Genomic DNA, 14233 nt, shown 5'->3' on the forward strand with positions numbered 1-14233 from the left:
AAGAGGCCAAGGCAAATGATATCCTTTCAAAGAGACTTGTTGGTGACATACTTCTTCCAATGAGGCCTCACCTCCTGAATTTTTTATCTCCCAACAGCCCTTCAAGCTGTAAATCCACACATGGATTTACCCATTCCTAAAGTCAGAGCCCTTGGGAGCCAGGCACCTCCCTAAAGCCCCACCTCTGAGCCTCGGGGCTGAGCCTTCAATGCTGGAGCTCTGGCAAACCTGTCAGATCTAAACCCTTTATCTGTGGCCCTCCTGCTCTGAGTCCTGAGCCCCTGGTGTCTCTGGAGCTCACATTGCTTCCACTCTACCAGAACTGACCAGACCCTCTTGCAGCCACTGGCTCTGTTGTAAGTGATCATTTCATCACTGTCTCTGCCCTACATCCACCAAAGGACATTTCGAAAAAGTCACCTGAGGAGTAGTGTTCTCCCAGCCACTCCTTCTTCAGTGCTATAGCATTCTTCAACCAAATAGCCTTTCACTAAAATTCCGTTATGGAGAAGTCCTTGGCATAGTTCCAGCAGGGATTTATAATAGACTCACCTGATACAGGATTTCTGTGCCAGGAAGCGTTCATACCTGAATAAATCACACGCACATGTGTGTATCACACACACTAACATTAAGTATGCTAAGCTTTGAACTGCAAGCAGATGTGAGTCCTGACTTTATTTAAACAGAACCTCACCATGTCATTGGAACAGTGCTCGACCTAAGTACAGTTAGATGAGCAATGAGCGAGGCATGTGTGTGTGTGTGTGTGTGCCTGTGTGTATGTGTATGTGTGTATGTGTGTCTGTGTGTCTGTGTGTATGTCTGTGTGTGTGTGAGAGCGTGCATGTGTGTGTATGCATGCACGCGTGCACATGTGTGTATGTGTGTGTGCGTGCGAGAGCGTGTGTGTGTGTGTGCGCCTGTGTGTGTGTATGTGTGTGTGTGTGTATGTGTGTGTGTATGTGTGTATGTGTGTATGTCTCTGTGTGTGTGTGTGTGCGTGTGAGAGTGTGTGTGTGTGTGTGTGTGTGTGTGTGGCTCTGGCTACCGAATTTACCATTTTCATAATTTGCTGCTGTGTAAGAACCGTTTACCAAAGACTGAGGAAACAATCAGTCCTTGGAAAGACTGTAGCTGTGAGATTAAAACAGTAATAGCTCCTTTGTGTGAGCTCTTCAGAAACCTCAGCTAGGCAGGCGCTCTCCAGGCAGATGTAACTTGAGAGATTATCTCCTTCAAATTAGCTCGCCAGATACTGCACAAAATGCCCAGTTAAATTTGAAAGTCTGATAAACAGTGACTGTTTCTTTATATAGATGGAAAGTGTTTAAAAAGACAGGCAACAGAGACCTCTGGCTTCACACACGCACACACATACACACACACAAACACACTCATCCACGTATACACATACACAGTACGTTCTACACAATTTTTGGACATACTTATAAAGGATTATTATTTATCTGAACTTTGATTTTAATAGGACACCTTGAATTTTCATTTGCTAAACCTGTCCAGCCTCAGGACTCCCCATCGACTACTGAGGGAGTAGCTATAACTAAAGCAGGAGATTTGAAACTCGCTGCACTGAATGAGCTGGTGTCATTCCAACAAGCAGGAAGAGAGGAAGGGAAGTGTTTTTAGCCTGAAGGTTGCAGAGGGGAGGGTGGAGGCTGAACTCCTATTTTTACCCTTGTTCTAAAGCCAGCTCACTACCAGGCCTAATGCGGAAACTATCAACATGCAGAAAATTTAGTTCCCCAAAGCCACTATAAATAACAGAGAATGCACTGAAGCCCACAGCAGTGTGTGTGTGTGTCTGTGAGTGTGTGTGTGTGTGTGTCTGTGAGTGTGTGTATGTGTGTGTCTGTGAGTGTGTATATGTGTGTGTCTGTGAGTGTGTGTGTCTGTGAGTGTGTGTATGTGTGTGTCTGTGAGTGTGTGTATGTGTGTGTCTGTGAGTGTGTGTATGTGTATGTGTGTGTATGTGTGTGTCTGTGAGTGTGTATATGTGTGTGTCTGTGAGTGTGTATGTAGTGGGGAGGTGGGGGTTTATGGAACCTTTGAAAATTAAGTCTTGCAGGGATCATGCTGGTCATAATGACTGAGTTTTCCTCTCTGTAACCCTTGAACTCTCTCCCACTCCTGGCTTTTCAGAGCCTCCTTGTCTTTCATCTCTCCTGGAAGGTTCATGGCTTTTAGTCCCTCAGCAGGAAGCTGGGACCAGAGCTCTGCCTGGCTTTCTCAGGCCTTGCAACTGCAGGTCAAGACATTCCTAGAGTGCCTGAGCTTTATGAGTTTTTTTTTCTCTCTCTCCTTTTAGGAATGACTTTGGTAAAGACATTTTAAAATCCAGCTAGACTTTTCTTACTGCTGTGAATGTCCTGCTGGCCTGTTTCAATCGGTTTCGTCCTAGAACGTATTACTGAATACTTACAGTAGGAACACTTATTGAAGTGGCCATGGGTTTCTGGCTATTTTCCTCCCTCCCTTCTTCTCTCTCCTCCCCCCCCCATTCTCCTCCTCCCCTTCTCCTCCTTCTCCCCCTTTTCCTCTTCCTCTTCCCTTTCTCTTCCTTTTCCCCTTCTCCTCCTCCTCTCCTCCTTCCCCTTCTCCTCCTTCCTCTCCCCTCCTCCTCCCCTCCTCCCCCTTCTCCTCCTCTTCCTCCCCCTCCTCCTCCCCTTCTTCTCCTCCCCCTTCCTCTCCTCCCCCTTCTCCTCCTCCCCCTTCTCCTCCTCCCCCTTCTCCTCCTTCCCCTTTTCCTCCTCCTCTTCCTCTTTCCCGGCATTCTGGGAGCTCCTTTAGAAATAACCTGTTCGCTCATTGTGGGTGTGTTGATAAGCTATTGAACTTCCCATTTCTTCCCACAAAGCTGGCCTAATTGAACTTCCCATTTCCTCCCCCAAAGAGGGCCTAATGGCACCATCATAAGGTTTAAATGAAAATTGCTAAACAGTATGTGGAAGGTAGCACACGGACACAAAGATGCCTCAGCAGCTAGATGACCCCAATCAGCAGCTGCAAGTTTACAAATTGCCAGTGTTGGTGTCCAGTGTCCATACTTCTTAGTACGGCAGTATCAGCCTACCTATTTGCTGTGCCTAGCTGTCCCTGCGGAATGTAGTATTATTAACCACTCGGGACTGAGAACCAGAGGAATGCACAGCACAGTGCTGTCTCCTTCCCATCAGCATGCCTGCCCCCAGCTGGTGAGGTGTGGGTAGCCAGCCACTGACTCCTCCAAACAATCTCTGTGCTCTCTCTTCCGCAGTGCACTGACTCAGTTTTTCAAGTTATTTCCTGAGTACTCGAAGAATGACTTTTATGTCACTGGCGAGGTGAGTTGATGTCTCATTTTCTTGCGTGCCCCGAATAGCAGGAAGACTGTGTGATGGCAGTTACAGCAGTCACGTGCATCCTGCTATTGTCGTTTATATCAATGACTTTAAGTGGGGGGCCAGGGGTCTGTGGTAATACGTTCCACATTCCAAACTTGTCCTGTTCTCTCCTCAGAGATCAGATTCAGTGAGGATCCCACCCGGATAACACTGCTTGCTTTCTAGGTATCCCACCGTGAGCTACGGCATCCCACCGTGAGCTACGGCATGGCCCTTGGCCTCTAGGGTGATAGCAAACTTGACAACTAGATTGAGATGGCATTGTCTAGACACCTGCTTCTGATCGTATTTCATATATAATCCATAACCACATGAATGACTCTGTCCCCAATCTGTCCCATAACAGTTTTAGATCAACTGATGAGACACGTCTACTCTGTCTAAAATGGGGGTTATAAAATGACAGTCTTCTCTTCGGCATCTATATGGATATCATCCTACATTCTCCTACAGAGCTGATCTCTTCTGTCTCCTCTCTGTGTTCATGTATATCCCGTTGGACTCAAGTATTGATATTTCTGTAGGATCTATCAAAATTGATTACTTTTCTTTGGATGCTTGTTCTTATTCTGCTCTGTGAAAGGCCCTTCAAGGTGGTTCTTGTGTCTTTTGACAGGTTTGATAATTTTCTAGCATTTTCCCGTTATCACAGATACTGGGCTCGGAAGCACCCTGTACATCCCTTGCCCTCCTGAGATCAGTCATTTTTTCTCTAGGGACTCTGGCTCATTCCAGTGGAGAGTGGCATTGAAAAGCCAGGTCTCAAGCACTGTGTTCATTGCTGCTAGGGTGATGGTAGCTCTTTTGGATCTTGTGTCTCTGCCTAGTCCCGTGACTCTGATTCCCACCACAGGCTCCTCCAGTTCTCTCCTCTGCTGATGTCTGTGTGTGCCTTCTTCTACACCAAGGGGCAAGATTCCCAAGATAGTTTTCTTCCTGTGCACCTGTACACACTCCCACCTTATACCCTGAATGACTTTAAATGACTCCATCATTACCCTACCCAATGAAAAACCTTACATGTTTCCTTCACCACGACTTAGCCTCTCGCTCTCTATTGGTTTGTCCTGGATCTTGTCTCAGTTCATCCCCAGGCAAGTGTTTTTCATATCAAACAGCCCCTGCATTCCACATGTTTAACTCACCAACAAGTCTATCCGTGTTCTTGCATCTCTGAGGGTTTCTTTAAGTCTCATCCTATTTGAGAACCAATAACTTGGGCTACAGGAATAAAAGAAAGATCAGCGGCTAAGGTCTACCCCAGTCCTCTCCAGAGGAAGGATCCTGCTGGGCCAGTCTTCCTCGGAGCCATAAGGCTTAACTTTGGAATGACTGATCTTCACAGGAAGGTCCAAGTGATGGTGCCAGAGGAAGAGCTGGAAGGATGCCGAGCAAGTGGTCCACAGATGTGCACATAAGGAACTGAAAGAGAAAAACAGGCTAAGTTCCTCGTGAATGGCGAGTTCATGGAACAGGAATTTCTTGAGTTTGTCTTCTCTTTCTAAGCTGTTAGAAAAGATGGTTTAGCATTCTATATATATATTTTTAAATACTCAGTCTCTCAGTATCAAATCACATTCAATCCCTCTATCAGTAACACTTCCTGCTGTCCTTTGCCCTTTGAGCATTTTCAGAGGCAAGTTGGAAGAGGAGCAGGAAGTGACACCCTTGTCACTTCACAGGAACCCTGGAAGTCATGCATTTCCCCATCGGGCAGAAGACTGGTATGCTCAGTGTGTAATTCCTTGTCTAACAAATAATGTGGCAATGTCGTTAACTGTAATGCTCAGCAAAGCTGCCAAATCCTGGAGGAAAATTTTGACTTGTCTGTTTTATTTGTGCCTTGTGGTTTTAGGCATGTCATTTCCAAATGTGCATGGGAAAAGAAAGATTTTTTTCTTTTTATGTGGTTTGCTGCCAGGATGCTTAAAGAAGCCCGTGCCATCCATGAGATAAAGGAAGATAGGCAGGAGGGAAGAGAGGGAGGCAGAGAGACAGTAACCACGGGACCTCAGCTTCAGAAGAGCATGATGGATCCGTCCATTCAGATCCAACCTTTATCACTGGGACATGATGTCATCCCCAAAGTTCACAGCTGAGAACGGTACAACTGGGTTGCAGAAACAAGCCAACAAAACAAAAGCAAAACAACAAAAGCAAACGTGAAATCTCATGTGTTAAACATGGTTACGATTCTGCATTTGGCTACATGTAGCCCTCAGGCTACAAGATGGAGATGCCTGCTCTAGAAACCATGTATCTTTTTGGAAAGAAAACTGCTGAGTAGCGATGCTCCACTTTCCCAGTCTCACAATTCTGTTTTGTTTGTCTTTCACGGGGGCGGGTAGGGGAGGAGAGTAGAATTCTGGCGTGGTAATTGGAGACCTGGAATGGAGTAGAGGGGTCGTGTGTTGATAACTGGAGAGCTGGGTCTCACTGGGTGGTTCCAGGCCAGTCACTAAGCTGGCCGAGTCTTTGTATTTTATCTTGCAACCGCAGAGGTTAGTTTTGAAATCAGGCCCCATGGCTGTTTTGCTTTATTTATTAAATGTTCAGCGGCAGTCACTCAGGCTCGCTCTCACCGCATCCCCATGTCCCTGAAGTTTGAACATAATACCAACTCCTCTCGCCTCTCTCCGACCCTTCCCCAAACTGTTCGTTGAAAGGCCTTCCTTTTCTGAGTGCTCATTTGTTTTCCTTCTTAGGGAGTCACCACCGAATTTGTCGATTGAGCCTTGAAAGATAATGGATAAACAAGCCAAGACGTGTTTAGTGCCCCTTTATATTTGTGTGCTAGGAATGAAGGCAGCTTGCACAAGGCTCTTTAGCAACCGTTCAGAGTCCTGGCATTGGTCTCAGAGAGTCTGGGAATGATAATAGTAATGACTACATAGCACCATTTGAGTGTTTAATTAAATGATCCTCCTTAGCTATTTCAAATAGTGACTGACTGAAGAGAGCATCCAGCATTTGATGCCTCCAAAGCCTATGGCCCTTGGCATACAGACTGGGATAAAAGTGTTCACAGAAGCCCTGCTTGCTCATTGTTGGTCTATAGCATTGCCTGTTCCGTTGAGTTATTTTGGCCGTGTGTGTGTGTGTGTGTGTGTGTGTGTGTGTGTGTCTAGGGAACTAGCACAGGGCTTTGAGCATAATAAGCCAGGCCTCTACTACCATGCTTCATTTCCCAAAGTTAAAAGCATTTGCTTTGTCTAAAAGATGAAGTAGCCTTGATGACGGTATTAGGAGTTTGGTTGATTTGTTTTATATGTATCAGAATCTGTAAGGACCCACCCACACCCAACGGGCAAGGCATACCAGGGAGAGCAGTGTAGGTCTGTTGTGGGTGTGAAGGATAAAGGAGAAACCTCTTCTCTCTTTCCTTTCTGTTTTTCCGTCTCTGCCCAGAATACCAACTGGAATTAATTTTCTCTAAAGAGAGACAAATGTGTCTGTAAATCACCCTCCCTGAGGCAGGAAAAAAAATACTTCAAAAAGAAACAAGCTGTGTTTAATTCCTGTGATTAGCTTTCTTTCTAAGCATTATACTCCCAAGCTTGTAACTATTCATGAGACAGCTCTTGTTCTTGGGACATCAGCACAGTGTAGAACCCTCTCCAGTGTCCACAGGCTGGGCTAGAAGTTAAAGGAAGACAGTTCTTATTGAAACAGAGGCAGGTGGCAGGATGAAGGGGGACTGCCCATTGTTCTTTGAGCACGGGCTGTATGTACCAGTCCAGGCAAAGTCCAATGCTGTGGATGGTTTTCAAAATGGGGATGCTTCCAAAATGGCGGAAAAGTTGAGCATTTCTTCCCCATAGCATAAAAGGGTGGGATCTCTCTACAAGTAGGTTTGTAGCAATAGGTAAATTGAGGACCAAATACAGGCAGAGCCTTGAAGCTACTTATGTGTTAGTAAGTCAGTACCTAGTTTAATAAGTTAATAAGTCGAATGGGGGCACTTTATCTTCATCTACATGGGAAAATCCCATTGGGAGCATGGTGTTGGACAATGTCGTTGAGGACATTACAGGCTGATAAGCTGAGGGGGCAGCCCAGCACACTGAAGTCTTGCTTGCTTCATTTTTTTTTCTTATTCAGTGTTAAGCAGATGCTAAATGGATGTTATAGAGTGGCTTCATGAACGGCTGTTACTGGATAATAATAAACCTGTCATCAGTATTTCTCCTCAGCTGCTTTCCATCTCCCTGTCATTGTCCCTACCTCCTGTCCAAGTCCCTGGAGACTCCTCCGTCTACCATCCTCAGACAGTCTCCTGCTCTTCCTCTGTCTTCTTCTCACCATGATAACTTCATGCTCAGGTTTATTTCTCCACACACCTCCCCTCTCCGTCAGGATTGTCACCGTTCGTTAGAGAAGATCTGCTAGATCCCACCCAGTGTGTTTTTCTCTAAACACATTCATGTTTGAATTAAGTGCTGACCCACTTTTTATAAGAGGTGACTCACAAGCACTGACGTGCAAGTGATAGGGTGACCTGTGAGGTGGAGTGGGAGAAACACGCTATAGGCCAGGAGTCCTTCCGTGTCAGCCTCCGTCAGCCTCCACAGTCTGGGATTCTCTGAATTGGGGGACTAGAAGGTAGCTTGAAGAGCATCATGTTTGTATGTTTTCCTCATAAGAATGCTTGCTCAGACTGGGACGCACAGCAGCCGTGAGCCCTCGCTTGCTGAGTGCTGTTTAATGCATCGCTTCCTTTAATCCCAACAGTCTCCTTATAATTATCCCAATCTTAAGGATGAAGTGACTGAGACTTAGGCTAGGTTTGCCTTACTAAGGTTACCCAGCCAAAAAGCAGGAAAGCCGGAACTGGGACCTACTGATGAGACTCCAGGGCAAACGATTGCTGACATTGGCGGTGGGTTATGCAGCCTTGCGTGGGGAGGTGCTTTCTGGAAAGCAAATCATCTCCAGGAACTCTCTCCTCCCTCAGAGCTGACCCTCTTCTCCTGGATCGGAGTCCGACACCCGTGTTCCTCTTTCCTGCAGCTCTCTAGGGTTACAACTCTATACAAATGAGAAGAGACTCCTGAGCTCTTCGGATGTCTGTCTTTCTGGCCAAGACCTAGTTTTAATCACAAAGACTTAGCTTTGATCATAAAGTTTTATAGAGCAAATGGAAGTCTCAAGTGATATAAGGACTGGAGGTCCCTGGAATGCAATTATTTCTCGGCCATGGAACTTGCTGAATTTTATTAGATAGTATTCAAGCTGGTTTAACTCTTCAGTCCGTGACAAATGTCTATTTTCAATTACATCCATCTGCCCTTGCCAATATTTTTTTTTTTTTGGAATTGAAAACGGATTTGTGACTGTTTAATGGGTTTAGTATTATAAAAAAAATAAAGGTTTAAGCTGTAACCCGAAGAGCTGAGCAGGGGCATATGGAAATGTTTACAAGTTGGGCCTCCGGCTTTCAAAGACTGTCTCCGAATCAAATCAGTACATATTTACTGATTCTCAGGTTGCATGGAGAAGAATGTGAGTGCACAGACAGAAGTCATAAGCTTTGTCTACACGGAACTGTCCTGCTGGATCGGATAGTACCGTCTAGACAGGACACTGGGACCCCGTTACAGATGTCCAGGGTAGGGGCAGCAGTTCGAAGGTAAAGCACTTATGCACCTTCAAGCTTCTAAAGTCTGTCCACAAGAGCCCCAAGGCCTCAGCTTGTGTCTGTGCCCTCCTTTGCTCACACTCATTGTTTACAAGTCAAATTAACTGGCATCTCCATTTTAAACAAAGGAGTTTATTCATCTGCTTGAGTCACCTGGCAACAAGCTGGGCTTTTCCAGTTTAGCTCTGAGGTCAGAATAAGATGGAGATGGAGTGCATCTTGTGTCCCTGTCCCTGTCAGTGGTGGGTGATATTTCTTTAACGATACACCCTCGGTATTAAAAGTGAATTATCTATCATTGAGAAGTCAGCGAGTACCTTCCCATGGCTTGGTGTGACTAAAAGTTGGCTGCAGACCAAAATGTTCTTGCTCCGTGTCTGTGCCTGTAGATTCTGCTGCTTTCTTTTAAAGCTTGTATTCAGGAGAAATAGATGACTGATAATATCATGCTCTTGTTAAAAAAAAAAGCCCCCCCTTGTAATTGCTTCAGTGCAGTCTCAGTTAGATGACACATGGTCTAGAAATGTCTAGAAAGTTGTGGAGATTACCACAACATTGAGGTGCTGGCATTGCGTGCTCACTTTGCAAACTGACCATCTGAAGTCACACCTCTCTCTGAAGAGAAAACAAGTGAGATTCCATCTACCCCAGGGCTGTAAGGAAGTCAGGATTGCATTGGCCTCATCTTGACTGGGCTCTTCCGTTCAAGTTAGACGTTTGGTTTTGGCCACGTTTGTGACTCCCTTTGAGTTTTCAGTGTGCACACAGAACTCTGTTTGTGGCATCAGTGCTTTCCTGCTCCTTCTGGTCTATTCCTATGAGTGAGTGTGGCTGCTCCAAAGCCTGTGCTTGGACAGAGCTGTGTCCCATTGCATGCACACAACTCTTTCTAGAAGCCAACTTTGCTCCCTTCTGGAGACAGAGCTCCCTCAGTCCAGCTATGAATTCTTCAAAGAGGCATCTTGCCAGATGTGACTGGGGAAATGGAGAGATGACCTGAGTAGGGCAGGGTGCTCAGTATGACCTTTATGGGGCTCAGCATACTACCACTGAGGTTGCAAATCCCCTGGCCTTTCTGCCAGGCAGAGCTGAGGACGATACCCAACTCTGAGTGAAGAAACTATGTCCAGGGCAGCTGTCTCTCTTTGAAAAGCCATTGTTACCATCATTGATAAAGCTGTGAAAAGTTTTACCACAAAATTTATAGCTTGAAGCCAAGCAGCTAGTGAATATAACTGCATTTTTAAAAAAGCTGTACCTAAGAAATATGGGTAAATGTAACTTGAACATCATCTACTGCAGATACACATACATTTACGTAAAGAGGCATTGCTTCCCAGCATAATTTTGTTATCTGCCTCACTCCCACTTTGAAGGCACTGAATGAAGTTTGGTTTGAGGTCCAAAGATCTTCCCCTCTTCCCAGTACCTGAGAAATAGGAACAAGGTGAATCAGCCGTGAATGCTGTTGAAACACTTAAGAACGGAGAGATTCAGAGGAACACATAGCTACGTTGAATCTAGGTTTACACACATGGATAATCCAGTGAGCACTATATCCTCTGCAGACTGTTGTCACAAGTACTGCAGCTCTTCACAGGCTTTCCACGAGACTGTCCCCAGCACCGTGTAAGTACTCACAGGGACTGCAGACCAAGAATCAAAACTGCACACTGCTATGATGTGAAGACCCGTCTCTCATGGGCCAAATAAAAGACCAAGAGCCGAACTCTGTCATGCTTCTGATGAAGAAGAAGTAGAGCTTTAGTGCTTCTTTGAGCTCCAACAAATAAAATAGAAACACACACAGCCCGATGTCCCTGGTCCGTCTTGCTGGAGGTGAGTGTGATTACCGCCATCATGGGTCCTAAGCACAAGCAGGGCTAGAACTGGCAGCTCGCAGCGCCTTTAAATCTCAGCGAGGACTTCCAAGGCAAGACTGGGATCCAGATGTGTTGATTACTACCTTTGCTTGAGTTGTGGCGTGAGACATATATGCTTCTCTGGCTGAGTTCCTTGTTCGAAGGTCACTGCCAAACGCTAACATAACGTGTCTGTTCCCGGCAGTACCTTTCCTTTTCCCTTTCAGAATGGCTTTGATGTTGCTCTGAGCTTTTATTATTGGATCTGGGGCTGGAAGGCTAGTGTTAACTTCCAGACTTCAGGGGCTTTGTTGGTCCACTGCTTCTCATACTGGCGAGCATCACTGGGAGGTCAGAGAAGACTCAGGACTGGAGTTCCGATTGTGGTCACCACTGTCCCCATTAAGGACATAACTCAGAACCAAAGGAGTGAGTGTTCTTATCTTCAGACCCAAGGGAATAACACAAGCCACCACAGGCTGCTTCTGACATGAAGGTAGACACTCCCTACCCCTCAGATATGAAGTTTTGCTCTATTTTAAATATATACAGAAGTTAGGAGGGATGAAATAAAATATACTTGATTCATCAACCTGTTGCCTGTCTAAGTGTTTGTCTTAGGCAGTGAATTGTTAAACTGAGGAATGAGTGATTCCGGGATGAGACGTCTGCTTTTGGAAACAGGAAGAAATACATCCCGACAGGGAATGTAAAAATAATTGAAATCTCACTATAATGTGTTGATTCCCTATAAAATAATCCTGTAATTGTCTACTGTGTGACAGCCTGAACCACTCAGCCAATGGAATGATTAATGAACAAGACGTTGAAGGATTTGTCACACTGACACAAAGCAAGGAAGTGTGTGATAGTCATTAAGAACAAAGGATGAGATAAACACCCTCAGCACTGAGAGAGCGGATGTGGGAGGAATATTGAAGAACATGATGGGTTTAGAAGCAATTATAGGATTATCCACCTCATTGTCCTGTTTATCCTGAGTGCCTAGCAAGCTCAAGCTCAGGACAGTAAAAACAGGTCTCAGCATGGGACCTGAAAGCCACAGAACACTCTGTGGCCATTGACTGAAATGTGATTTGCTAGGATAAACTAGAGTGGTAGAAGGGGCCAAGCCTGAGGAGCGAACGCCAGCTAGGTCTGCCATTAACATTCACAGGCCTCATCTTGAAGGTGCAAAATCTAGGAAAGTGAGGTTTGTTGTAAATGGACTCATATTTAGGGTACAGGAAATAGTTTGGCTCATGGATAAAACTCAATGATCTTGAACGGGTATTGGAAATATACTGTCCTTTTTCATTTCTTACCTAATTTTATCCCGTGTTCGATGACTGTCAGGAAGGCTCCATACACTGGATACTTTAGGCTACCTTTATCTCCACTGACTACCTGGCCTTCCATCTCAGAAAGAGTACATTTTATTTACCATGTGTAACAAAAATACAACCCCAGAGACACTGTTGCTAAGTGTATACATTTTTAGCATTTGTATCATTTTCATAGTGGAAAATAATTAGAGGTAGTGTGAGATTAGTCATTCATGTATCAAGTGTACTTGTGTGGACCTGTCTTATACTGGTGATTGTGCACACCATGGGAATGTAATTCATAACTTGCGTATTTGCTCTGGTGGGCTGGAGACACAGTTTCTATAATCTGTCTTTAGAAGTAATTGTAATCTTCCAAAGGACATTTTTGTGTTTTATTCATTTTTGTGTCTCCCTAAGTGTATAGCAGGATGATCTCAGCAGATGGCTTGTCTCAGAAGCCCTTGTTGACTGAAGGCTGGGTGACATATTTGCCAGTTAAGTGATGACAAGGAAAATGTATTATCCTACAAAAATTTATCTAATAAATCTTCACTATTTCCACCAACAAGACCACATTGGGCAGTTATGTACCAAACCAAACTTTAGACACATAAACCCATCTGCATCTAAACATAAGGAAATTAAACCAGATTCCTGAGTACAACTGCTGGAAGTATTTTGATTCATTGCTTTTACCTAAGTAACTGCTGTTGCACAAGAGGGCTGTGAAAACAAGATCTCAAATAAGTTATGTGAATTACCTGCTTTTATCAGCTTGAAAGGACTTCAAACTTTTGGAGTAGGTCAGACCATGCGGAATTCTGACTCTTACCACTTAACCTCTCCAAGTCCCATGTCCTAGCTTGAAGCAAGAGCAGTGGTATCTCCAACCTGTGAGGGTACCATGGTATAGATCAGTTTACAGCCGATAGATGCTCCAAGTCTATGAAGAGTCTTGGGGATGTCACAGGAGTGGACTCACAGATACCTTTATAAAGCCTCTAGTCTACTGTGAATGCCTGTGCACTGTCCTTCACCAAATGCATGTGGACTGGTCATTTTACAACTATGTGTTGAACGCTCACAGCGTCAGGCACGATGAACAAAAATAAGCAACGTAGATGCTTACACCTGCATCCAGGCATCTTCTAGGATGAGAGTGAGCACGATGATGTAAAATGATGAGTTGGTAAGTGGTTTTGAGGAGGATTAAGGATTAAGAGGGAAATTAAAGGCTATAAAACAGGAAAATAGGAACATTAAAAAAAGACACTGCTCAGGCTGCCTCACTTAAGGACTTGAGGCAATGAACTGTTCAGTTACTTGGGAGAAAGCTCTCCAGGAGGAAAGAGAAATGACCACAAAAGCCCTGGTGCATGCAGGGAACATTCTGGTACCCAGTGAGGCCTGGGAGGAATGAGGAAGAAGGTAGAAGGGGTGAGGTTGGTGAAGGGAGTGGGTCACATTAGCCTTTCTACCTCAGATAAAGCCTCTGCTTTCACCCAGTGCAGAGTCACAGGAAGATTTAAGCAGAGGGGTGAAATGGTCTGGCCTGGGTTTTAGTTGTACCACTGTCTAAAAACAGTAGAGTGGCTAAGGGCTGAGGAAGGCTAACGTGGAAGCTGCTACAGTGACCCAGGCTGGAGCAAAGCAAGTGGGGCAGACATGGAAGAAGATGCTGTACCCCAGATGATGGAAGAAATAGGACTGAGCTTCCATGACAAACTTTAAGAGGTACAAGAGAAAGAAAGAAAAACAAAACCAAAAACCAAAAAAACGTACTGAGATCTCTGACCTGAGCATCCAGAACATGGTTACCATGAGTTACAAGGGAGGTCACGGGAAGCACTGGGATCAAGAACTTCACATGGAGTTTACAGTGGGAAAAAACTGGACAAGCCAAGAAGGAAACTTTTGGTGGGATTAGTAAAACTGTGCTTTCAATTATTACTGAGCAGGCGAGAGAGAGAGAGAGAGAGAGAGAGAGAGAGAGAGAGAGAG

General features: G+C 45.0%; 1 protein-coding gene across 3 annotated transcripts in view; it reads left to right on the forward strand.

Annotated features, from left to right (window-relative positions):
• The window catches only part of Cpvl (carboxypeptidase vitellogenic like), a 103528-nt gene that overhangs the window by 27400 nt on the left and 61895 nt on the right, over positions 1–14233 (forward strand). For all 3 annotated transcript variants that reach the window (XM_028758404.1, XM_028758405.1, XM_028758406.1), the window contains exon 7: positions 3278–3344. In XM_028758404.1, the coding sequence (XP_028614237.1) occupies positions 3278–3344 (67 nt within the window). The remainder of the gene's footprint in view (positions 1–3277; positions 3345–14233) is intronic.

Source organism: Grammomys surdaster, unplaced genomic scaffold, assembly GCF_004785775.1.
Source record: "Grammomys surdaster isolate TR1022 unplaced genomic scaffold, NIH_TR_1.0 126197, whole genome shotgun sequence".
NCBI lineage: Eukaryota > Metazoa > Chordata > Mammalia > Rodentia > Muridae > Grammomys > Grammomys surdaster.